The sequence below is a fragment of the Rattus norvegicus genome, chromosome 3 (assembly GCF_036323735.1).
Source record: "Rattus norvegicus strain BN/NHsdMcwi chromosome 3, GRCr8, whole genome shotgun sequence".
Lineage (NCBI taxonomy): Eukaryota > Metazoa > Chordata > Mammalia > Rodentia > Muridae > Rattus > Rattus norvegicus.
Genome location: NC_086021.1, coordinates 164,946,526 through 164,970,753, shown reverse-complemented (window position 1 = coordinate 164,970,753; position 24,228 = coordinate 164,946,526). Strand labels below are relative to the sequence as shown.

The window sequence follows — 24,228 nt, the reverse complement described above, 5'->3', positions numbered from 1 at the left end:
TTTCTTTATTTCAGTGGGTGGGACCCTGGTGCTGCCTCTGTCCTTTCCTTATTCATACCTGCCATTTGAAGTCTCCCTGCACCTGTCAGTCCCCCTTTGGTTTGCCCAAGTCTGCTGTCGCTCCACATGCTGTCCTGAGCAGTTTTCCTGAGCTTGCCCTAAATCTTCCATCTACTTCCCACTACTGACCCAGTCCTTAGAAGTCCCGAATGCCATGGCTTCTGCTGTCCTCTTCTCTTGACAACACCATCTATGTCCCAGGTGACTTAAACCTCCCTCATGGATCTTCCATTTGGCCCTTCCTCTTTGTTTCCTTTCTCCAAGAAAGCCCTACCCCCACTCTACCTGGCTAATTCCTTACCAGTCCCTTCCAACCAAACCTTAACCACCACCTTTACCAGGAAGCTGTTTAGTACCCACCCTTGGAGGCGTGGGTGTCCCCACAGCACACTGAAGTTCCGACCAGGCATGGACGAGGCTGACTCTAGCTGCTCATCTTCTCTGCTAGCTCTGAGGTGTGGCGCTCGCTGTCTCAATTTTCCTGCTCTGAGGTACCACAGGCAGGCAGCTCTTGAGCTCAGCTAACGGCCTTGTTCCCTGCCCTCCCTCTGCTTCAGGGTGACTCACCTGCAGTCTTTGTTGTTCTGATTCCCGCTCTAGGACAGAGGCTTGTAGGAACATGGCTATCTCCTGCAGACTGCTGATGCTGGCCTTGCTTTGGGCCAGGGACAGGGCCAAGCCCTGAGCCTTCTCCCTCCATTCAATCTCCCTGGCCTCTGTTTGCCTTAGGGCATTCTGCAGCCGCTCCAGATCCTGCTGCGCTAGGAGCAGTTGTAGAGATGGCTTCTCGGCTGGGAAGGACCTGTGGCTTGGGGAAGAGGCCTCCTGATTCTGCCTTTGCTGGGCCTCCCTCAGCATCAGAATCTCTTCTTCCTTTTGGGCTACAGTCAGCTGTAGCTCCTTTAGGCTCTCAAGAAGTCCCCGTGTTTCCTCTTCTTTCTCTTGCTCCAGACTTTGCTTCTCCTGGATTCCATTTTCTTGACTCCTCTGGGCCACAGCCTTCTCTAGTAGCTGCCTCTGCTCATCCTGTTGCCTCAGATCTTCTTCCTTCTGGCAAAGTTCCTGCTGGAGGTGCTGCATAGCCTCCTGGTGTTGGAGAGCCTGGGTCTGGATCTCACCTTCCCGAACCCTCAAGGCCTCTTCCAGCTGCCGGGCGCGTGCCTGGCAGGTGTCCAGTGTAGCTTGCAAGGTGGCAGTGCTGGCCTCAAGAGTGCAGCTCAATTCAGCCTGCTCAAGGAGCCTCTGCTCTTTCTCCTGCAGGGTGGCTTGGGCTTTACTGAGGGCCTCCTGAAGAGCCTCTGCCTGGCCAAATGCAGCCTCCTCCTGTTGGCGGGAATACTGGTTTTCTGCTCGCAGAGCCTCTAGCTCTTGCTCCTGTTCTGCGAGTGTGGCCTGGGCCTGCAGCCAGCTGTCCTGCAGGGTCCTGGCTTCTGCCTCATGTTCCTGGGCCTGTTCAGCACACCGTTGCTGAAGGGCCAGCACGGTCTTCTCGTGTTCCCGAGACTCCGCTCTTAGGTCTCCCAACACCTCCTCCAGGGCCCGTACCTGCCGTCCCTCTACTATTAGTTCTTCCTGGAGCCTTTGCACCTGTCCCCGGTGTTCTTCCAGCTCCCCCTGACGCTCCTTCAGTGTCACATGCGCCTGCTCCAGCGCGGCCTGCAGAGCACTTGTCTTCTGCTTCATGCTTTCCTCCTGGCCCCGGGTCTGCTGCTGTTCCTGCCGGAGGGCCTCTAGTTCATGGTCCCTCTGGGCCAGAGCTCTCTGCGCCTCCTCCAGCTGACCCTGAAGCACCTGCTCTCTCAGCTCCCCCTGTTCCTTGGCTTCCTGGAGGCGCTGCTGCAGGGTTGCCGTCTCTTGCTCTCGATGGGTCAGGAGCAGGCTCGTCTCACCCACCTTCCTGTGCAGCCCCTGGAGCTGCTGTTCCAGCTGGCCCATGTGCTCCTGAAGTTCCTGGATGCGCTCCTGCTGGCACTCCACCTCCTTCTCCTTATCACGCAGGATCAGCTTCAAATGCTCCAGGCTCCCTCGCTGGGCTTTACTCGGGCTCTTTCCATCCTCTGCCCGCTCCTGCATCAGCTGCCACTGAGAGGCCAGCTCCTGGCCACGTTCTCTCAGGGAATGCTTGATCTGTTCTAGGTCCTCTTCTAAGATCTTGGTCTGCAGCGTCCTCTGATCTTCCAGAACCTGAATCCTTTCCTTCTGCAGCACCAGCTCTTGGCCTTTCCTCTCTAGGTCCTGAGTCAGCTGTTCTTTCTGCTTTTGTAGCTCCTCAATCTGCTGGCGTTGAGACATCACCTCCTGGTCCCTCTCCTGCAGCTCTTTTGCCAGACGGGTGCTATGGTTCTCCAGCTCATGGAGCTGGCTGCTTTGTGTCTGCAGCTCCTGGCTCCGTTCTTCCAGGTCCAGTGTGAGGTGGGTTAGAGCCACCCTCTGCAGTTCCCTCTGGCCCTCCAGTTCTGTGATCACCTTCTGCTGGCCCTCCACTTTGCGATGGCTTTCCTCCAGTTCCAGGGCCAGGCACTCCAGTGTCCCCAGTTGCTTTTTCAGATCCTGAATCTGTCCCCTCTGGGACTCAATCACTTGAGCCTTCTGCTCAAGGTCCAGAAGCTGGTGTTCCAAGGCAGTCCTCTGGGCCTCCCGGTCATTCTCCAGTTCTCTGATCTGGTCCCGCTGCACACTCAGCTTCTGCTCCCGCTCTTGGACGGCCATGGGAAGGTGTTCCAAGACAGACCTGCATTGTTCTAGCTCCTGAATCTGTTCCTGTTGCAGGTCTACCTCCCGACTGCGCTTCTTCAGGTCCAGGGAGAGCAGCTCCAGAGCAGCCTTCTGCATTTCCCGCTGCTTTTCCAGTTCCTGAACCTCAGCCTGCAACGTCTCGACCTCCCGTTCTCTGTTAGACAGGGTCTGTGCCAGCAGGGTTAGATTCTCCTGCAAGGCTTTCCCCTGAGCCACCTTCAGTTCACCCTGCTCCTGCAAAGCCTGGGCTCGCTCCCGTTCACTCTCGATCTCCTCGTTTTTCAGTTTAAGCGCAGAACGAGCCGTTCGCAGATCTTCTTCCAGGACACCAGCTGCACTTGCCTGAGCCCGGGCTTCTGTCACACATGCTTGCAGATGCTCTACCTGGGCAGACAGCTTCTCCTTGGATGCCTGAAGCAATTCTCGATCATTCTGCAAACCAGAGGCAAAACATCTTAAGACAAGATTATTTCCTTTTTTATGGGGGTTGGGTGGGGGTTGAGACAGTTTCTCTGTGTAGCTCTGGCTGTCTTGCTCTGTAGACCAGGCTGGCTCCAAACTCATAGATCTGTCTGCTTCTGCCTCCCCGGATATCAGGATTAAAGGTGTGCACACTACTGCCAACAAGACTATTTTCTTGATACTGTTACCCTAACCCTGGCCTCTTCTATGGCAGCAGCAGTGACCAGGCCTTAACAAGTACTGAAGAAGTAATGTATTCCACTTACAGTGATCCCCATAAAAGAGCACCCCTACCACCTTCCAAAGCTCCTGTGCCCAGGGGAGATAGCCTGGTGCAAAGAGGCATTCTAGATCCTGATCTTGTAGACCAAGGAACAAGTTTCAACCAATTCAGAAAAAAATAGAGAAGGTTCACCATGACCTTGACAACAGACATGTCTAAGCAGTTCTCCCCAGGCGCCCTTCCCTAGACCAGCACTTTACCTGAGCTTCCATTTTTTGTAGCTCTGCCTGCCGTAGGCGGCTCTGTAAGGATGCCATGGTCTCGTGCAAGTCCCTTAGCTCAGACTCCAGGGAGTTCTGTTTCCCTTCCCACTTGGATTTCTCTTTAAAAGAACAGAGGCGTTGGAGGAGTCAGGTGCATGGTCACAGGTGGAAGAGCACAGGTGCAGGCGGAGGCGGGTGCAGCCAGGAGGAGAGAGTTACACCCCTCGCCCTGTACCATCCTTACCTGCCAGCAGCCACGTCCAGCCTCACACCTGTGTTTGCTGCCAGCCTTGGCCCGGCCCAGCCTGCTAATCATCCTAACCCGTCCTCACCTGACACATCAGTTCTCCAGGACAGTTAGCTGGTAGCCAGCCCACCTAGCCCCAAACTATCTAAGATTGTGGGAAGTTCCTAGAAACACTCAAGCCTGAAGATGCGTCAGAGCCAGCTGTCTGTAAGGGTCTCAGGGAACCCTCGAATGACAAAAGAAAGGCTCAAACCCACCCAGGTTGACCTCTTTCCTTCTGCAACAGAACTCCTCTCCTTTCCAGTGGCCACCACCCCCTGACACCCCCACCCCCACCCCCAGCATATGACAGCAGGTTCTTCCCCACTTCCTTCCAGGCCTTTTTTACAGTAAGTTTATAATTACCCTGTCCTCAAAGGCTAATTTAGAGAGTAAAATGGGAGATGATAAAAACCATGGAGAAATGACAAAAGAAACACAAATCTAGGTTCTGACAGTTCTGAACTGGGGTTGCTAGGATTTGTGCTTTAGCAAAAAAGTAAATAAATAAAACCTCCTGTCTGGGCTGATGAGTTGGCTCGGGAGGGGAAAAGCTCTGACTACCACAGTGGGATCCCCCGGGAACCTGGGAGGTGGAAGAAGAAACTGATGTCAACAAATTGCCCTCTGACCTTCATGTGTGCCATGGCGCGCATGCATACACATACACACACACACACACACACACACACACACACACACACACACACACACACACGCACACACACACACACACACACTCTAATAAAAATAAATAAAAAGTGTGCAATTTTAAAAATGCAGAGACTAACAGCAGGCTAGGCAACAACTTCTCTCAGTTTACGGAACCTGTTCCTTCCAGCTCCTTCCTTGATGGCCACAGGAGCTAAAGGAATGCGGTAAAGGAGTTGAAGAGGTCCTATCCTTTCTGGGTGTCTTATCTCGTCTCCCACTCCTGTGCCCACCTGCGCACCTCACCTTCCTGGCTCTGTGAGAGCTGTCTCTGCAGGTCTTGCAGCTCCGAGTGGACCTGGCTCTTCTGGGCCTCCGTGTCAGTCAGGCGCTGCACCAGCTTCTGGACCTGGTCCCTTAGGTCATCCTGGGAAAGGGAAGGTGGGGTGAGCTCCTGTTCTTCACACAGTTGTCCCACAGGAGCTCAACCTCTGTCCCTTCTCTGTAGCCCTTGCCGTTATGACCCGACTCTAAACCTTCCTGATGCTATAACACTTTCCTCATGCAGTAGTGACCCCAACCATGAATTATATCTGTTGTTACTTTATAATTGTGATTTTGTTACTGTTATGAATTGTAATATAAATGTCTGTGTTTTCCCAGTCCCTGTGGAGGGGTCAGTCACTGAAATCCTAAAGGGACAGAGACCCACAGGTTGAGAACCCCTCCAAATTCTCATGCATTTAGTTCCCTGGGGGGAAGGTAAGCCTGATGGGCACTGGGGCCCTTGGGCCTATGTGTTGTTATTTTAGTCTCATGTAGCCGAGGCTGGCCTTGAACTCCTGATCATCTTGCCTCTACATTCTAAGCACGGGGATTACAGACACTCAAGGTCCCATACCTGGTTATCTGCCCAAGTCTTTAAATTTTGGGATGGGGGTGGGATGTGGTCTCAATAAACTTAGGCTGGTCTCAAATTCTTAATCATCCTGCCTCAGCCTCCTAAGTGCTGTGACCACGCCTGGATAATTTCTTTTGAAATAACTGTTCAGTGTCCTATTACAGGGCATAGTCCTTCCCTCCCCATAGCCTACCTCACTCACAGTTTAGACCAGTTGCCTCTTCTCCTGACACTCCCTCCCAGTTCCAACCATGCTCTAGCTATGTCGGAACCAATGGCTTATCAGTTCCACTAGCAGAGTGCACTTTGGGCTCCACCTTGGAAGGGCTTCTTGAAGGCAGGTTGGGTCTTTATGTTTCTGTGTCACCAGCTGAGTGGCTGGTGCACAGGCAGCTCAGTACTGACAGGTGCATGGTAAGGTGGAGTAAGTTCAGTCTTAAGCCTAGAATGTTCTTATAAATAGTGATTCCATATTCCCCAGTTTACTTGACTTTTCTCAGAGGGTCTGATACTAAGAACACATTCATGAATGAGAGGAAATGACACAAAACAAAACCCACATGTGTTGAAGGTTTACAGTTCACAGGGCAACTTCAAGATTCACACTCACAGCATCAGGGGCATGAAGTAGTGTGTGATGGTGGGGGTGGCGGAGGAAGGGGACACATTATCTGCCCTACTTCCCAAGAGAAAACAGGGCCCAGGAAATCCAAATGCCCTGTCCTATCTGCAGGACAGTAAGTGACAGAGGTGCAGAGCTCAGGGTGACTGTCCTGTGGCCCATCTTCCTCCATCACAAGTCTGTCTCAGCTCTACAGGAGAAGGAAGGAAGACAGGACCTACCCGGGCCTGCTGAGCCTTCCACAAGTCCTGATGAAGCTTCTGGAGAGCCAGTGCCACAGCCTCAGCTGACAGTGCAGTCAGGAGGGGCCCTCTTTTTAAGAGTCTCGAAGCTCCGTTCTGATCTGAAGAAAAGGGGAAACTCTCCTCACCGGGCTGCCACAATAAGCAGCAGTCACCCCTTCCTCCCGACGGGGTCTTGGCAGTCCCACCAGCTCCCTCTCCAGAGCATCCCTTCTCTGGCTCATCCACACTTCCCATTGGATAACGCGGCCCACAGGCTGCTATGCTTTCAAATGTAAGTTGCAAAATTTTTTTATCTTTTTTATTTTATTTGCTCATTTATGTTTTTCTCCAAGACAGGGTTTCTCTGGGTAGCCCAGGCTGTCCTGAAACTCACTCTATAGACCAGGCTGGTCTCAAACTCAGAGATCCACCTGCCTCTGCCTCCTGAGTGCTGAGATTAAAGGTGAGCGCCACCACTGCCCAGCTTATTTTTTATTTTTATTTTTTTAAAAAGACAGGATTTATGTAGCTTGCGCTGGCCTGGAATTTACTATATACTTGAGGAAGACTCTGCACTCTTAAACCTCCTGTCGCAGCTCTCACTCGAAGCAAGTTCCATCATGCCCAGCAACTCACATGTGCTTCAGACTGGTGGAGCTTAGAACCTACAGTGTCCTGAGTGCTGGGGGTGCAGGCAGTTGGCCCACGGTTGACTCTTTAAGTTTGTAATCTCCTTAGAAAGGTCCTAAGATGGACTTTCAACACTTTCATTTTATGGTCAAGAAAAATCAAGTTCAGAGAAGTTAGGTGACTGACTTACTACCAAACAGACTTGGGTTCAAACTCACCTGGACCAGTTACAGCACCTATGGCCTTAGCCTTGATGCTATTTCATAAGAGGAGCTACAGTCCCCTCCCTTCCCCCAGTTATGCCCCACAAGATGGCTTCCTCACCTGGATCAGAGCCCCACGGAGTAGGAACAGAATCACCTCCACCCCTCAGCTCAGGCCGCCTCTCACATGCAGACCCCAGGGCCTGCTGCAGGACAGAGTAGAGGCTCCTCAGCTGTGCCTGCGCCTGGTTCTCTGGCTGCTGTTCTGCAACCAGCGCCTCTAGCTGGGCCTCAGTGCTGCGCAGCTGCAGCTGCAGTTGGGCTGCCTTGGCTTCCTGGGCCCACAGAGACGCTCGCACTTGCCGCTCTGCAATCCGTGAGGCCTCCAACTCCTCCAGCAACTGTGCTTCCCGGGCCACAAAGTCAGCCTCCTTTTCCTTCACCTCCTGCCTCAGGAGCTCCACCTGCCAGGAGGAAGGAGACTCCTGAGCAGTGGCACCCTCTCCTTGGTCCTCCCACACCTGACCCCACTTGGCAAGGTGGGAAGAAGTCGGGCAGGCTCAGCTCTGTAGCAAGTAGGACAGACCCTGAAATGAGTTGTTCTGACAACTAGGGTTCCTAGGTAGACAGCAGACAGCCCCGGCTGTGACTGAACTCTGCTCTGAAACTGATAGAGCTAGTGAGACTGCATGAAGATGAGCAGGCCGACCTGTGCCCCTGCCAGTGTCTATGGTTCCTTTTCTCTCCTTCCTAACTCCATCTTGCCAGGTTCAGGTCTCACTGTGAGCAAACTGAGTACGGAAGTCCTCTTGCTGGGTATTTTTTGATACCCTCCAACTTCTTCCTGCTGCACTTTGCCAATCAGATAAAGCCTATTTGCAAGTGACTGCATGAGTCAGGTCCACATGGGCACTCTGTGAACTCTGGTCAGGATGTCAGGCTCCCCACAGGGACATTCTCTGGGTCAGGTTCTCAAGGCCCTGGCTGCCAGCCCTGGATCCCCCACAGCCAGGGATGCTGAGGTCCCAATCTCTCCCATTCTTTGGACGAACCAATTCATTCAGCCTCTCTAAGTGCAGCCCATCAGAAAATGGGACTCGGCCTAGTAGGGCACCTGTACACCGAGCTCTCTTTGCCCTTCCTGGGCCTCCTGGATGTCCTGGCGCAAGGAGACCAGCTCCCGCTGTCGAACAGAGTCAGCTTCTTGTAAAACAAGGAGTCTTTTTTCCTTTTCCACCAGTGACAGAGTCAGGCTGAAAACAGGATAGAGAGGCAGGTCATTCTCTCAGGGAGTGAGACAGCATGCTTCGCCCACCAATCATCGGACTGTATTAAATACGAACAGCAGTGGTGATGAGAGGCTCACGGGGAAAACTTCTATTTACTGAACACCTACTAAGGGCTCGTGGGATTGTCATGCATATGGAGACTCATTTCAGCAGGAATGTATTCTTCTCTGATAAACTCCACACACATACTCGCACATTTCAAATTCACTACATCCAAACCTCTCGACCCTTTGAGTCCCCAATTTCCCACACAATCATCTCTCACTCTGTCCCCTGGCTCTCTGAGAGGCTCCTTCCTCAAGTGTCACAGTATGGAAGCCATACCATTTCAGATCCCACTTCGTCCGACCCACATGAGTCTTAAGCCCGTGTGTCTCCAGGTCCTTTCTTCTTCTCTTCCCTACTACTTATGGTGGCTCAGTATTGCTAACTCTCCCTTGGACAGCTACACCAGCTTCCTGACTTGTCTTTAGGACTCAGGTGTCACTATCAAAAAGACCCATCCCTTCTCAGACTCCTCAGGCATTCTGAATGGGCTCACCCCACTCCAGGTGCTTCAGGACATTACTGTCCCTTCTAACACAGCAGAAACTGGACTATGCTGATTTCCTTACTTGAAATCCTTGTAGTTTCCTGCTAAATATTCCTTGCTATGGACATAGCAAACAATACCTATACCACTCTCTGGGCATCACCATACAGGGCGTACTGCCTTCCATCGGCCTCGGGACTTCTAAGCATGAAATCTACTCTTACTGAGCAGAGTTTTCTTTCTCTGCATGGGTGCTCTGTTTCAGCTTGCAGCACTTAGTTTATTTACTTCTGTGTATGTAGGGCACATGGAGGCCAAAGGACAATCTTCAGGATAGAGTCTCTCCTTCCATTACATGGTTCCTGGAGGTGAAACTCAGATTGGCAGGCTCAGCACCAAGCATCCTTACCTGCTGAGCCATATCGCCAACCCTAGCATTCATGTCAATCAATCAATCAATCAATCAATCATTTGTTTTCTTCTTTATTTCAGGATACCTTTGGGTCGCCCTGGCTGCCCTGTTTATTTCAGTGTTTATCTCTGTGTTTGTTTATCTATTATCTATTTATTTAAGGATTTCTCTGTGTAGCTTAGTATTTGTTTGTTTCGGGGTTTCCCTGTGTGTAGTGCTGGCTGCCCTGGCACTCACTTTCTCACTGTGTAGACCATGTTAGCCTCAGAGATCTGACTGCCTCTGCCTCCTGAGTGCTGGAATTAAAGGTGTGCACCATCATGCTCAAATTAGCATTCAGTTTAAATTCAACTTTCTGGGAAAGACTTTCCCTACACCTTTCTAAAGCAAGTGTCTGTCTCTCTCTCTCTCTCTCTCTCTCTCTCTCTCCCTCTCCCTCTCCCTCCCCGTCCCCCTCTCCCTCTCCCTCTGCACCTTGCTTCTTTCCTCCATACCGTGAACTATCTTCCCTACAGAATATATTCTACTAAAGTGGGAGTCACACTGCCATCAGACAGTGGTGCATCAGCCAACGGTCTTCTCTAGTTACTAAATGACTCAAGTATAAGATTTGAGGTAGAGACCATGTCCACTCCAGATGGCTACATGTATACCCTGGAGTAAGACCTGGAGGTCAAGACAGCCATGCACAGACCATGCCAGAGTGCCATGTGGAGAAATGTGGAGACAGAGACACAGTGAGAAGGAAAAGCCACCCCTCTGGCTGTCTAGCCTACCTGGCTTTCTCTTTCTCCAGTTCCTTCTGAATCCGGCTACATTCCTGAGCCTCTCTCACCTTCTCTTCAATCTCTTGTTTCACCAGCCTCTGGGAGTCATTATGGGTTACCAGCTGAGATGTTAAGTCTTCTACCTGGAAGGTGACGAGCATGAGGCTGAGAGGGCAAAGACAGGCCAAGAGGGAAGAAACTTCAGGCTCCTGTAAGCTGTACCAGTCAGGGCTGTCTCCACAGTTCTGTGGTTTCACTAGTCCTGACACTATTTTGTTTTCTTTACATTTACACGTTTATTCATTTATTTGTGTACACACTCGAACACATGCCAAGACATGTTTGTGGAGAACAGTAGATAATTTGTAGAGTTAGTTCTGACTATCTCACTATGATGTATGTGTGAGCGTGTGTGCACATGTGCGCGCGCGCACACACACACACACACACACACACACACACACACACACACACACACACTTTCTTGTTTTGTTTTGTTTCATTCTTCAAGACAGGGTTTCTCTATGTAGCCCTGTCTGTCCTGGAACTCACTCTGTAGACCAGGCTGGCCTCAAACTCAGAGAACCACTGCCTCTGCCTCCCAGATGTACACCACCACTGCCCAGCCACACACCCTATTCTTGGTCATCCTGTTCTGTTCATAGCATGAGAAATGCTATGTAGATGCAGACATAAGTAAAAATCTTGGTTGAATACAACTATCCCAAAAGGCAAAGTGACAGACATGACCATTGTGGCCACACACAACCATAAATACTACTTTTCTTTTAAACAAGAACTCAGAGCATCCTCTGCTATAGGCCTATGGGAAGGAAAAGCTGTTTGGTAAACATGGCAAGGTGAGGACAGGACAAACAACCGAGACTGGCTTGCTTTAGAAAAGTCAACTTAGCGTCACTCCAGAGAAATGGAAAGCAGTGGCTGCAGTGTCCTATAACACATCTCCACTGGAATAAAAATCTGCAGATGCTCATATAAACCACATAATGGGTTCTCTGTTCTGTATATATGGTTCTAAGTGTGTGTGGGTGTGCATGCATGCACGCATGGGGGGGGGGGTCAGAGGTTAATGTGTGTCCTCATCTATCACACTCTAACCTTTTTTTCCTTTTTTGAGGCAGGGCTTCTCTTTCTCCTTAAGCCCAGAGTTTACTTTCAGCAAGACCAGTCAGCCAGTGAGCTCTAGAGACCTTCCTGTCTGCCTCTTCAGCCCGTGTGTCAGCACATGGCATCACACCCACATTTTCATGTGGGGCTGAGAGTCTCAACTCGGATCTCACACGTACACCTGTTGATACTTTATCAACTGAGCCACCTTCCGAGCCTGTCCTTGTTTTAGAGACAGAATTCCACTGTGCAACTTAAACTGACTTCAGACTCGACAGTCCGCCTCTTCAGTACAGTCATTGAATAAAACCTATTCACATTCTCCTATGCATTTTAAACCATCTCCATATTACTTATCAAACCTAATATGATGTAAACACTACCTAATGAAATGGGAATGCTACCTGAACGGTTATTATATACTATTTAGAGAACCAAAAAAGGTCTATACATTACACTAAAATGTCTTCCCAACATTTTCAATTGGCCACTGGCAGAATGTGTGGATAAAGGCTAGTAATACAATCCCAGAACTTTCACAGATACGTGCTCAGCTCTGAACACCCTTCAACTCTGCACTTATTTCTGGCCTATCTCTGTTCTCCCTGGCTCAAGAAGCAGGACTCAGGTCCCCTGTCTGTAGAAGGGAGTAGGAAGGATTGGCTACATAGGGAAGGGCTGTGGGGCGAAGGTACCTGCTTCTGCAGGTCTATCTTGTCCTTCTGGAAGGCAGCAAGGTCGTCCCTGTGCTGCTGGATTGCCTCCTTCAGCTCTTGCTGTGCCCCCCGAAGCTGGGCCTGCAGCATGCCAGTGGTCTCCTACAGAAAGAGGAATTGGTGAGCACAGAGAAGCTCCACAGGAGCTGGCTGCTGAAAGCCTTCCTGTGTGAACAGTTGATGTTTGTTCCTACTGAGTTGACAGAAGCTGAGGCAGGAACTAGCAGTGCATACTCTTTCTCCCTCTATTCCCAGACCCCATTTCCCCTCCTTCCATGTGCCTGCATGGGTTCAGACAACATTTCTGGACAAGCCCTAAAGTTGGTAACTATCCCTTACCTAGACCAATTAGCAGCTTCCTGAACAGATCCCTCTCTGAACAGATCCCTCTCTCCACTTAATTGCATAAACACACACAGACACACACACACACACACAGACACACACACAGACACACAGACACACACACACACACACACTTCCACTTGGTCAAGTACTGCATTAAAAGAGATCCTGGTCAGGCATGAGGAGGCATGCCTATAATCCCAGCTCTAGGGTAGCAGAGGCATGTGGAAGACCCTTAACAGAGAGACCCTGCCTCGAAAGAAAAAGATATTCTGGGGTGGCATTGTAATTTAGTAGCTGAACACTTGCTTAACATATATAAGGCTCCAGGTTTGTTCTCTAGAACCACAAAAAGATAACAATAATTAAAAATAAAATATGTATACAGAAATATATAAAATCATGCATGATGGGAGATAAAGAAATAGCACTTGCTACTCTTTGCTTCTTCAGAATACCCAAGTTCAGTTCCCAGCACACACATGGTGGCTTGAAATGTCAGTAACTCCAGTTCCAGGGGATATGACATCTTCTTCTGGCCTCTGCACATACCAGGCATGAACATGGTATATATACATACATGCAGGCAAAATACATATAAATATAACATAAAAATAAATCTGGGACTGGAGAGATGGCTCAGAAGTTAAGAGCACTGACCACTCTTCCAGAGGCCCTGAGTTCAATTCCCAGCACCCACATGGTGGCTCACAACCATCTGTAATGGGATCTGATGCCCTCTTCTGGTGTGCCTGAAGACAGTTACAGTGTATTCATATAAATGAAAATAAATAAATCTTAAAAATAAAAAAAATCACGTGTCTCTCCTGTGCTTAAAATACCATTCACCAGTTTTCTACTGGCCTCAAAACAAACCCCAAGTTCCTATGGCTAAAGAGGGGTCCTGTCATTCTCTCCTTTCTTCTGTACTCACCCCAAGTTTATCACACTAAAGACAGCCATGTACCTTCTTTTATCCAAGTCTCTGTCCATCTGTTTCAGGACCCTATGACAATGAAATCCTGTGCCCAACATGCCCTTCAAAACTACCCTAAGGGGCTGGGGATTTAGCTCAGTGGTAGAGCGCTTACCTAGGAAGCGCAAGGCCCTGGGTTCGGTCCCCAGCTCCGAAAAAAAAGAACCAAAAAAAAAAAAAAAAAAAAAAAACAAAAAAAAAAAAAAACAAACTACCCTAAATGCGTAAGGTGCTTGCTGCCAAGTGTGATGACCCGAGGTCAGTTCAGGGTCCTAGATGGTAGACGACAAGAACCAACTCCTACAAGTTGAATTCCATACACATGCCATGCCATTTGCACATCACATGCATGCTACACATGCACACAGAGTAAATAAACGAATGTGATTAAAAGTAATTACAAACTGGTTCCTTCTTGCATTCAAGAAGCCCCAAGGTTTGGTCCCTAACAATACTTAAAACAAGGTGTTATGGTCCACACCTACAAGCCCTCCATTTGGGTGGTGGAAGCAGAAGGATCAGACCCAGGACTACCCTCCATACCTGCTCCTTTAACTTCTGAACCTTCATGTCCTGCCTCAGCCTTTCCAGCTGTTGGCTAGCATCTGCCAGCTCCTTCTGGGTCTGTAGCAGCGTCTCTAGGAGGGATACTCTCTCCTTCTCTGTTTCTAGCTGCATCTGTGGAAGGGCAGGAAGGGCAAGGGCTTCATGGCTCTGGGTTATCATGTTCACCCAGGAGGCCATAGGCACATCAATCAGCTCTAAGTTCTTCCAACAATAGGATGAGAGGCGGAGGGCAAAGGAAAGTCTCAGACCATTAACTTAGGTCAGGAAGTGCAAAGACTGCCACTGGTTCGTAAGCTGACAGGATGTGGTCAATGCTGGCCCTCCCTCAGGAAGTATGACATACTGCCTGCTTGCAGCTAACTGTATGCTAGTCTCCTCACAAGCAGCAGGGCGGTAGCTACATTCTTCAGGAAGCCCCTCGTAAGCCCTGCTCTTAGGAATGGAAGAGTAAGGGGTAAGAGACTGGGCATTCAGAGATCACAGGGTCCAACACGCCAAGCTGCTTACTTGGTACAGAGCGCTGTCAGCCTGGGTTCGTTCCTCTTCCCTCTGTGCACGGAGAGCTTCCGTTTCTGTATGCTGCTCTCTCAGCTTCATTTCCAGCTCTGTTCTCTCCCTTTCTAGGGTTTCCAGGGTCTTATCCAGCTTCTGCTGCAGCAAGGCACGCTCCTTCTCCTGATCATGGAAGGAGAAACCAGTGAGTGAGAAGAGGAGGCAGGGGAGCTTGTCTGGATTCAAATCTCTTCACTGTCTCACTGTGACTTAGGCACTGCTCTAAGCCTGGTGAGTCATTTCTGCAGGGAGGTTTAAATCTCTGTCTCGCTAAAATTTAAAAGTCATTTGAGATTTAAAAAATATTATTTTAAAAAATGTATAAGCTGGGAGTGGAGGGCACGCCTTTAATCCCAGCACTTGAGGCAGAGGCAGGCGGATCTGAATTTGAGGCCAGCTTGGTCTAAAGAATGAGTTCTAGGGCAGCCAGGGCTGCACAAAGAAACCTTGTCTCGAAAAAACAAACCAAAACTAAACTAAACTAAACTAAAATAAAATAAAATTGTGAACCATGCAACGATCATAAACACTAAACCTTCAGGGTCAAAAAGTCAACTATAAAAAGAAGAAAATCAAGCTGTTTGCTCCATCTAAATGTATGGCCACCAGAGAGCTGAATCTGTGATGTCAAAACAGGAAGAAATAGTCCATCACTGCTATTAGCCTATAAGCAAGCAAAATATTTTGCTATTAAAAGTACTACATTCTGGGGTTGGGGATTTAGCTCAGTGGTAGAGCGCTTGCCTAGCAAGCGCAAGGCCCTGGGTTCAGTCCCCAGCTCCGAAAAAAAGAAAAAAAAAATGTGCTACATTCTGGGCCAGCAAGATGGCTCAGGAAGTAAAAGCAACTGCTACATCAGTTTGATGACCTGAGTCCTATCTCCAGAACCCATACTGGAGGGAGAGAACCAACTTAAGACCATAGATTATTTTGCTTTTGAGTATTTATTTTTATTTATGTGTATATGTGTGCCACATATGTATGTATGGGCACAGAGGCCAGGGGAAGGCTGTAAAGGCAACTGTGAATCACCTGAGGTGGGCGCTAAGGACCAGCTCAGGTCCTCTGAAGAGCAGACTCTCTTTTCTCTCTCTTTTTTTTTTTTTCTTTTCCATCTTTATTAAATTGGGTATTTCTTATTTACATTTCGATTGTTATTCCCCTTCCCGGTTTCCTGGCCAAGAGCAGACTCTCTTAACCACTGATCTCTCTAGCCCCTTGACCATGTTTTATGATGAGTTTTCTGGCAAGATGGCAGCCAAAAATTTGCCCATTTTTAGAATTTTGTGCCTAGATGATAACAGGTATTTGAAAATACTTGTTGAGATGCGTCCACAAAGCATTTATTTTCTCTACCAAAATTCAGGGATGATACCTACTGAAAGCCCCAAAGTAAAAGATTATAAACCTGTTGACTGATGGGTTAATGGCCTCAGATTCCCTGGAAGGAGTGACTGTCATGGTCACACTTGGATCACGGTGGTCCCTTCTCTCTTTCCTTTTCTACACAGACATACTGCTCTTTTCTTTCTTTTTTTTTTTTTTTTTCCGGAGCTGGGGACCGAACCCAGGGCCTTGCGCTTCCTAGGTAAGCGCTCTACCACTGAATTAAATCCCCAGCCCCATACTGCTCTTTTCTAACTTTCTTAAATTAAATAAATGTTTAGAGAGGGTCTCATTATGTAATCCTGGAACTCATTAAGTAGATCAGGTTGGCACTGAACTCATAGACATCCATCTGCCTCGGCTTATGAAGTGTCAGAATTAAAAGTGTGCACTGCCACTACACCCAGTTAGAAAAGGGTTTTACAGGATGTGTGCTGTGTTCTCTGGTGCCTGATTCTGCCTTATTCAGAGTGACACTGATAGGAAGCACTTGTCCATGTAAACACCATGGGACTCCTTAGGAGTGTAACTACTGTAGTTCCTCAGGTCCCAAAAGCATAACAGTAAATCTACATGTGTATAAAATTAAAATAAAAACAAGAAACTTAACTAAGTAATTAGAAGGCAGAAGAAACAATTCTTTTTTTTTTTCCACCAGACAGTTCCAGTCCTGGCTGTCCTGGAACTTGCTCTGCTCTATAGACTAAGCTGGCCTCAAAGTCACAGAGATCTACCTGACTCTGCCTCCTGAGTGCTGGGATTAAAAGCCATGTGCTGGGCTGGAGAGATGGCTCAGCGGTTAAGAGCACTACTCTTCCAAAGGTCCTGAGTTCAATTCCCAGCAACCACATGGTGGCTCACATGGTGGTAAAGAGATCTGATGCCCCCTTCTGGTGTCTCTGAAGACAGCTACAGTGTATTTATATATAATAAATGAATAAATCTTAAAAAAAAAAAAAAAAAGGCATGTGCTACCATGCCTGGGAGTCTCCTAGCTTTTGGGAAATGGTATTCCTTTGTAACACAGGTAGCCTTGAACTCACAAGTCTACTGCCTCCTAAATGCTCAGACTATGACTGTGCTCTGCCAGGTCTGCTCCTAGGCTCCATACTTAATTCTTCAGACACACAAGCAAGCAAGCAAGCAAGCAAGCAAGCAAGCAAGCAAGCAAGCAAGCAGCACACACACACACACACACACACACACACACACACACACACACACACACACACACACACACACTCATTCTTCTAAGCAGCAATCACTGGAACAAGAGGCAGCAGGTGGCAGACTCACTGAACGGTGGCCATGTCTGCCTCTCCTAGTCCCCAACCACATCCACCACCTACCCATTTCTCTTGGAGCCTGTTCACCTCCTCCTCGTGGGCCACCTTCTGTCGCTCCAGAGCTGCTTGCCCCTCTTGCTCAGCTTGGGCTAGCTGCCTGGCGACTGCATCCCGCTCCTGCTCTGCATGGCTCCGCTCAGTATCCAATTCCAGCTTCAGGCATTTCACTTCTCCTAAGATACCGGGCGAGACCACCTCTGAGCTTCTGTCCACGCTGTCTAGCTAATAATCTCCCTGCCCACCCATCTCATGAGCAGTTTCCACCTTGGAGGCCTGAGTCTGGCTGCAGAAAGCTTCCCTTTGCTTTCTGGGCTGTTACCCTCTCCCTGGAACGCAGTGTGCCCCATCCCAGCCAGGCGCTCACCTTGAATTACTTCCTTGGCTTGAATAATAGTTTGAATCTGGACCTCCAGCTGACTCTTGGTGACCTGTATCACAGAATTTTGCTGTTGGGCCTCAAACAGATTGCCCTCCAGTTGCTCCTTGGCTGACCTATGAGATTTAGGAATCAGGAAGAGTTCTAACCCATCAAGCCCCTTACACTTTCTCAAGAGGGACTAGGTTGTAAGTACAGGTTACCCAGGGAAGTGGCATGTCTACAACTCATTTAGAACAGGGAGCTTAGCTTGGCTACTCTTGGCCTTGCAAAGCTCTCTGTGCTTGGTTGAACTAAAGTATGGACCGTACCTAAGCCCCAGAACTTGTTCGGCGAGGTCCTGTCGGTCCCGCTCCACAGCCTGCAGGCGAACCTCAAGAGCTGCCCTCTCCCGTACTAGGGCTTCCTTCTCCTGGCCTGCCCTGGCCAGTGCTTCTTCCTGCCTTTCTGCATCCTGATGCAGCTGCTGTAGCTGAGCTGTAGCTGCTTCTTGCTGGTGATGTGCCTGAGGGAGAGAAGCTGATGAGACGCAGAGTAAGGCAGAATCCCAGGAGTCTTACTCCAGAGCTGCTCCCAGCAAGTCAGGCCCAGGGGGTCTTCAGATCCCAAACTCAGCCCTGTGAGCTCCAGGCATTGCTGACTCACTGGCATTTATTTATTTATTTCCTTGATCAACTGAAAGTCCCCAGGCCAGAAAAGAAGCTCTCCTGTGGGCAAGACACTGTGCCGAGGCCAGCAGGACTCACATACATTTGACAAGAAAGTGACCAGCAGCCTGGGAAGGGACTCTAAGAGTGGCATACTCTAAGCATCAGGGCAGTGAGAGGCTTGGTAGGGAAAGGTACAACTGTCACGATTGATCCTCATTGTCAACTTCGTGACTAAGAATCACCGAGGAGACACACCTCTGTGTGTCTGTGAGGATGAACGAGAAAGGCAAGCCACCTGAGATGACGGCTCCTGAGCTGGAGTTAAAGATCACCAAACAGGGAAGAAAGCCCAGCGGGACCTCGATCCCCTTCCTCTGCCTCCTGGTGACTATGATGCAAGCAAGCAGTATCTCTGCTTCTTTCCTTATTGATTGGTTGGGTTTTTTTGTTGTTGTTTTGAGACAGTGTCTCTTGCTGCAAACTCTGGCCACCACAGACATCAGCCACCATGCTTCCCCCACTTTGACGGATCATATCCTCTCAAGCTGTGAGTCAAAAAAACATAGGTAGACCCCACCTCGAAAAGAAACAGAGAGACAGACAGTGTCCACAACACTGTATAGCTGTAGACGACAGCTGTAATCTCAGCACTCAGGAGGCAGAGGCAGGAGGAACACTGTAAGTTGAGGACAGCCTGGTCTACACAGTGAAGTCCAGGCCATATAGGGCTAGAGTTAGATTTTCTCTCAAATGACCAAAATAAGTAAGTAAATAATGCAAACTGATTTTTAATACATAGGCTGTTTTAAAATACAATTTTTTAATTTTTGTTATACAGACAAGTAATTATAGCATGAAAACTATACATGCTCGAACTCCATATGAAGTGAGAGCAGAGAATTCAGGAAACCCATTGAGGACTAGGATGTGAGGTCAGTGAAGGACTTCCATAGGAACTCCTTAAGATAACAGGAAGAATACTCATGCCACGTCCGAGTCCTTTCTGCTAACAAGTGACACTGGCAATGGCCTCTCACCTCATTTAACTTCTCTTTAAGTTCTTCCTTCTCTTCTCGGGCGCCCCTGAGTTCTGCCTGTAGCTCAGCGCCTGTCTCCTCTGCCTTCCGCAGCTGAGTCTCCAGGTGAGTCTTCTCTTCCCACAGGGCTTCCCTGCTCCTTTCGGCCTCTGCCAGGTCCACCTGCAAAGCACTTCTCAACTGCTCTGCGGCCTCCACTCTGCTGCACATAGACTGGTTCTCCTGCTCCAACTACTGGCCAGAAAGAGAAGGGAGTGCAGGGCATCAAAGGTCAATGGTTAAAATTCCCCTCTGCTTCTGACAGAAACCCACCTACGGGTGAATAGAAGAGAGGATCCACCCATTCAATCCGGTGTCTACATTCTAGGCACCAGCTGGCCCTGACGCTGGGACAGAGATAAAAAAGAAAGGCAAAATCTTGTTCTCAGAGAATTCAGAGTAATACCAGGTGGTAGGACTTGCTATAATCCCAGCCTTGGGAGGTGATGGAGGATCAGGGGACAGTCTTGGCAGCATGAGACACTGTCTCAAAACAACAACAACAAAAAACCAACCAATCAATAAGGAAACAGAAACATTTCTGGATCTCAGGAGAAGTTTTCTCTACTGAAATGACAGGTGAAATATCTAACCAATGGTGATGGTTTGGGGGTAATTTGGGCTATTCAGTACATGTGCCTCACCCAATAGCACGAAATACTTAGTCTCCCTTCCTGGGACATGGTCTGACCCTATCCTGGTAATTTATCCAATGCTTAAAGGTTGCTGCAGGTGGGGCGGGGCCGGGGGTTGGGGTAGGGCCATTATAGTGCTAAAGTCTAATCCTTTGCTCACCTCTGCACTGCAAACTTCTCTTGCTCATTTCAGCTACAACTGGAGGCTGACCTGCCTTCGACTAACCCACTGAGGACTGTCCCACCAGCCCTGGCCTGGGAATCACACCTTTGCTCACCTGGAGAAGCTGCTGGTTCAGCGCAACTTTATCTAAAGCCAAGGCCTCATTTAAGGCCCCAAGCTTGACAGCGGCAGCTCGGAGATCAGCTACCTCTGCCTTCAGGCTGTTCTCCGAACTCGATAGCTCCACAATGGACTGTTCTGCCTAAAAACAAGAGGGTGAAGTGTTTCCTGCTTCGAGTTTCCTTGGAAGAGTAAACCAAACACACTCTCAATACCCACTTTTTTAATGGTAAGCTATCACTCCATTTCCTCCCTTGCATTCTAAAACACGTTTTTCATTCATTTATTTATTCATTCATGAAACAGGTGGCTACAGCATAAAACACAGAAAGCCATGCAAACACCTACAGTTGTCATGATACTATAGAAATGGTAAGGCAACTGAGAACTCAAAGAGGGCATCAGTTCAGTTAGGGAGAGGAGCTGTTATGGAACACAGGCAGGGAGCTGGTTCTTGGGCCAAGGTGAAAGGGAGGTGTGTACAATGTATCAGTGTCAGGAAGGAGATAACTTGACCTCAGCTGATGCTCTGTGGCAAGAGCAAAGGACACCTGGAGTGAGGGTGGGCTTGGGAAGGCAGGCCACAAATGGTTTAAGGCAGATGCAAGAGGTGTTGAATGTGGTACTAGAGTTGACAAGCCATTAAAGTTTTCATATATTGATATGTTTTTTAAGATTTATATATTTATATCTTAAAATCGTGTGTATATGTGTGTATGTATCTTTGTCTATTTTCTCATGAATGAATGAATAAATGTACAAATATGCGTGCAGTGCCTACGAACTCCAGAACAGGATGTCAGATTCCCCTGGAGTTACAGGCAGTTGTGAGTCACCTGGTGTGGGTGCTGGGAAATGGCCTCAGAGTCTCTGCAAGAGCAGTCAGTGCACTCTTCACTACGGAGCCATCTCCAGCCGCACTGGATGGTTTTAAGAGACTAACAACCAGATTTATACTTGAAAAAACAAACTGAATTTCAATGCAGAGGGTGTGGCATGTTGGGAGGGAGAGGACCCAGAAGCAGACTAGTGATTCCAGCCCCTTTTCTAGGAACACAACTTTCCAGCGAGTGAGGTGGCCACGTACCCTGGCCAAGGCTGCAGCCACTTCCTCTTGCTCCTGCTTCAGTAACTCTCCTGCTAGGCGACTTGATTCCAGGGCTTCTCGAAGGGCGATCAGCTCACTTAGTGATTCTGACTGCTTGGCTTCCAGGCCCACCAGTGTCTCCTGACTAAGAAGGGAAGCACAGGGAGCTGGGGAAGTGTTTGGGACTGGCCACAAACCAACTGGAGGCAAGAATATACTTACTTTCTCTATGCACAACAACAAACCAAACAAACACTCGGAATAGGAATGCTCTCCCAGGCAAGTGACAAGGAAAAGTGTACAAAGTGTGCCCGTGGCCCACGGTTCACACAGAGTGAGAGAAAGTGGCACATTAACATGGGGCGGACTGGAAAGATACACGAGAAATTAACTGAAACAGTTACCCACAGAAGAAAAGAGGGTGGGAAGAGAAAGCACAGATGTGGGGAGACTTCCCTGTGTGCATCTCTTTAAATAGGTGGGGGTTGTTGTTGTGTGTTTTGTTGATTGAAACAGGTCTTGCTCTACAGCCCAAGCCGGCTGTGAATTCAGCAATCTTCTTGCCTCTGTCTCCCAAGTGCTAGGATTGCAGGTATGAACCAACATACCCTGGTATCTTTTAAACAGATTGGCTTTTGACTTGCCTAAATCTATTATTGAGTTAAACAGATTAATGGGGTTTTGTTTGTTTGTTTGTTTGGTGTATTTTTTTGAGACAGTGTTTCTCTGTGTTACCTTGGCTGTCCTGGAACTCACTCTGTAGATCTGCCTGCCTCTGGAGATTAGAATTTTTTTTTAAAGATTTGTTTGTTTTATTTATATGTTAGTACACTGTAGTTCTCTTCAGACACTTCAGAAGAGAGCATCACACTACAGATGGTTGTGAGCCACCATGTGGTTGCTGGGAATTGAACTCAGGACCTCTGGAAGAACAGTCAGTGCTCTTAACCGCTGAGCCATCATCTCTCCAGCCCTGGAGATTAAAATTTAAACACACATGTATGTGTGTGGACTGTCTGTCCTTCCTCACAGGGCATGGTCCTAGCCTTTGGCAGGTTTTCAGGATTCCTCAAGCTTCCACCATTTACAAGGTGCAAGGAAGGAGGCACAGAGGAAGGGAATAGGCCAAGGGGAAAACCTGCTACCAGGCTCTCTGCTAGCACTAGAGTGAGCTCAAGCTGGGCAGTCATGGTGCACACCTTCCACCCCAGCACTTAGAATCCCAGCTGGTGGTCTCTGAATTTAAGGCCAGCCTGGTCTACAGAGTGAGTTCCAGGATAGCCAAGGCTACACAGAGAAACTATCTCAAGAAAAAGAAGGGGGAGGGGCAGGATTTAAGGCTAACCTGGGCTACATAGTGAGACCCTTCTCAAACAAACAAGCAAAAAACTTATATTTGTGTCGGGGGAGGGAACCACAATGTGCATGGAGAGGTCAGAGGACAACCCATGGGCATCAGAAGAGTGACTCACATTGAGCCATCATGACAGCCCTGTGCTAGTATTTTATGAAGTACTGCCCCATGTTTTCAATAATTCTTCAAATATCATCTCAAATTTGCCAAGAGACTTACCTCCTGGTGGCAAAGTCAAAATCTACAGCAACCCTCTACAGTCCCTTTCCTTTCTGCAGCGTTACCTAGTGGAATTACAGACTAGTTACTGCCGGCACTGACCCTGGTTTCCCTCTTGACTAGTGGGTCACTTCGCAGTGGTCTTTTCTTCACAGCCAGCGAACTCTAAACTCAGAACTCCTACCTCCTTTTCTTTGCTATTCTGTCCCCATGGTCCCTTTTCCTATAAATTAAAATAGATCAACGCCCCACTCAAAACCAAACCAAACCGTCCTCTATAAAAGTGCCCCTATTTTCAGTAACTATTGCTCCTATGCTTGCGAGACACCGAGTTCGCACTCTAGTGCGGACATCCTTCTTTTAGCTTCCTGTCACAGCATTTGCTTGTCTGACTTTTCACTAGATCTCAAGCTCCTTGACACCACAGTTGGTATCTTACTCATTTTTGTGGCCTTCCCAGTCCCTCATCCCCACAGGGACTCGAGAATGCCTAGATCCCTTTGGGGCCACATACTACATATTCTGCATATTAATACTTATATACAATTCATAACAGTAGCAAAATTTCAGTAATGAAGTAGCAATGAAATAATTTTGTGGTTGGGGTGGCTGTAACATGAGGAACTTATTAAAGGGTCAGCATTAGGAAGATTGAGAACCACCAGGCGACATGAATGTACTGAACTCATCTTTCTACAGAGGAGGAAGCAGTGAGCTAACGTGACCCCACCATGTGTAGGCTTTAGGATCTCTATTTCCTAAGAGTGGGGAAAGCCAGGCCCTGGTGAGGAGATGTCTGGTCACACTCACAGGCGCTCCCTCTCACGGACAGCCAAGTGCAGCTCCTCCTGCTGCTCCAGCTTCTCCCCTTGAGCAGAGTCCCCCTGCAGCTGCAGCTCCACATTCACTCTTCGCAGTCGCCATGCCTCCTGTTCCAGCACCTCTAGTTGCTGCTGCAGCTCACCCCTGGCTGTCTGAAGCAGCTCCCGCTCCCTGAAATTGAGATCAGAGATGAGCAGACCTAAGGACCAAAGGTCAAAGATCCTAGTGGAAAAAGATCTTGTGGAGCCAAAGGCAAGAGAAGCTTGTTTCTATTCAACAACAATATATCATATATATAGCAGAAAATAATTTATTATATAATCTTAGAGACTGAAACCCAAAGGGCTTTCCCACAGGAAATAGAATAAACACCAAAGCAGGCTCAAGCATCTGAGGGTCCAGGACAGCAGGAAGAGTCGGTCAAACACGGGACAGTGAATGGGAAGTGG

General features: G+C 48.6%; 1 protein-coding gene across 8 annotated transcripts in view; it reads right to left on the bottom strand.

The window, feature by feature from the left end:
* The window catches only part of Cep250 (centrosomal protein 250), a 45,178-nt gene that overhangs the window by 5,457 nt on the left and 15,493 nt on the right, over positions 1–24,228 (bottom strand). For 7 of the 8 annotated variants that reach the window (XR_005502972.2, XM_039106869.2, XM_063283848.1 and 4 more), the window contains exons 12-28: positions 23,768–23,950; positions 21,385–21,529; positions 20,293–20,439; positions 19,341–19,571; positions 17,965–18,158; positions 17,642–17,769; positions 17,281–17,450; positions 14,501–14,668; positions 13,970–14,104; positions 12,085–12,207; positions 10,271–10,404; positions 8,376–8,514; positions 7,383–7,725; positions 6,426–6,547; positions 4,988–5,108; positions 3,742–3,863; positions 628–3,228 (exon numbers count right to left, since the gene is read on the bottom strand). Coding sequence is in view for 7 of the 8 variants with exons in the window: in XM_039106869.2 (XP_038962797.1) it covers positions 628–3,228; positions 3,742–3,863; positions 4,988–5,108; positions 6,426–6,547; positions 7,383–7,725; positions 8,376–8,514; positions 10,271–10,404; positions 12,085–12,207; positions 13,970–14,104; positions 14,501–14,668; positions 17,281–17,450; positions 17,642–17,769; positions 17,965–18,158; positions 19,341–19,571; positions 20,293–20,439; positions 21,385–21,529; positions 23,768–23,950 (5,206 nt within the window). In the remaining variant the exon portion in view is untranslated. Of the gene's footprint in view, positions 1–627; positions 3,229–3,741; positions 3,864–4,987; positions 5,109–6,425; positions 6,548–7,382; positions 7,726–8,375; positions 8,515–10,270; positions 10,427–12,084; positions 12,212–13,969; positions 14,105–14,500; positions 14,669–17,280; positions 17,451–17,641; positions 17,770–17,964; positions 18,159–19,340; positions 19,572–20,292; positions 20,440–21,384; positions 21,530–23,767; positions 23,951–24,228 lie in introns of those variants that run through there. The other variant, XM_039106872.2, reaches the window with a different exon arrangement.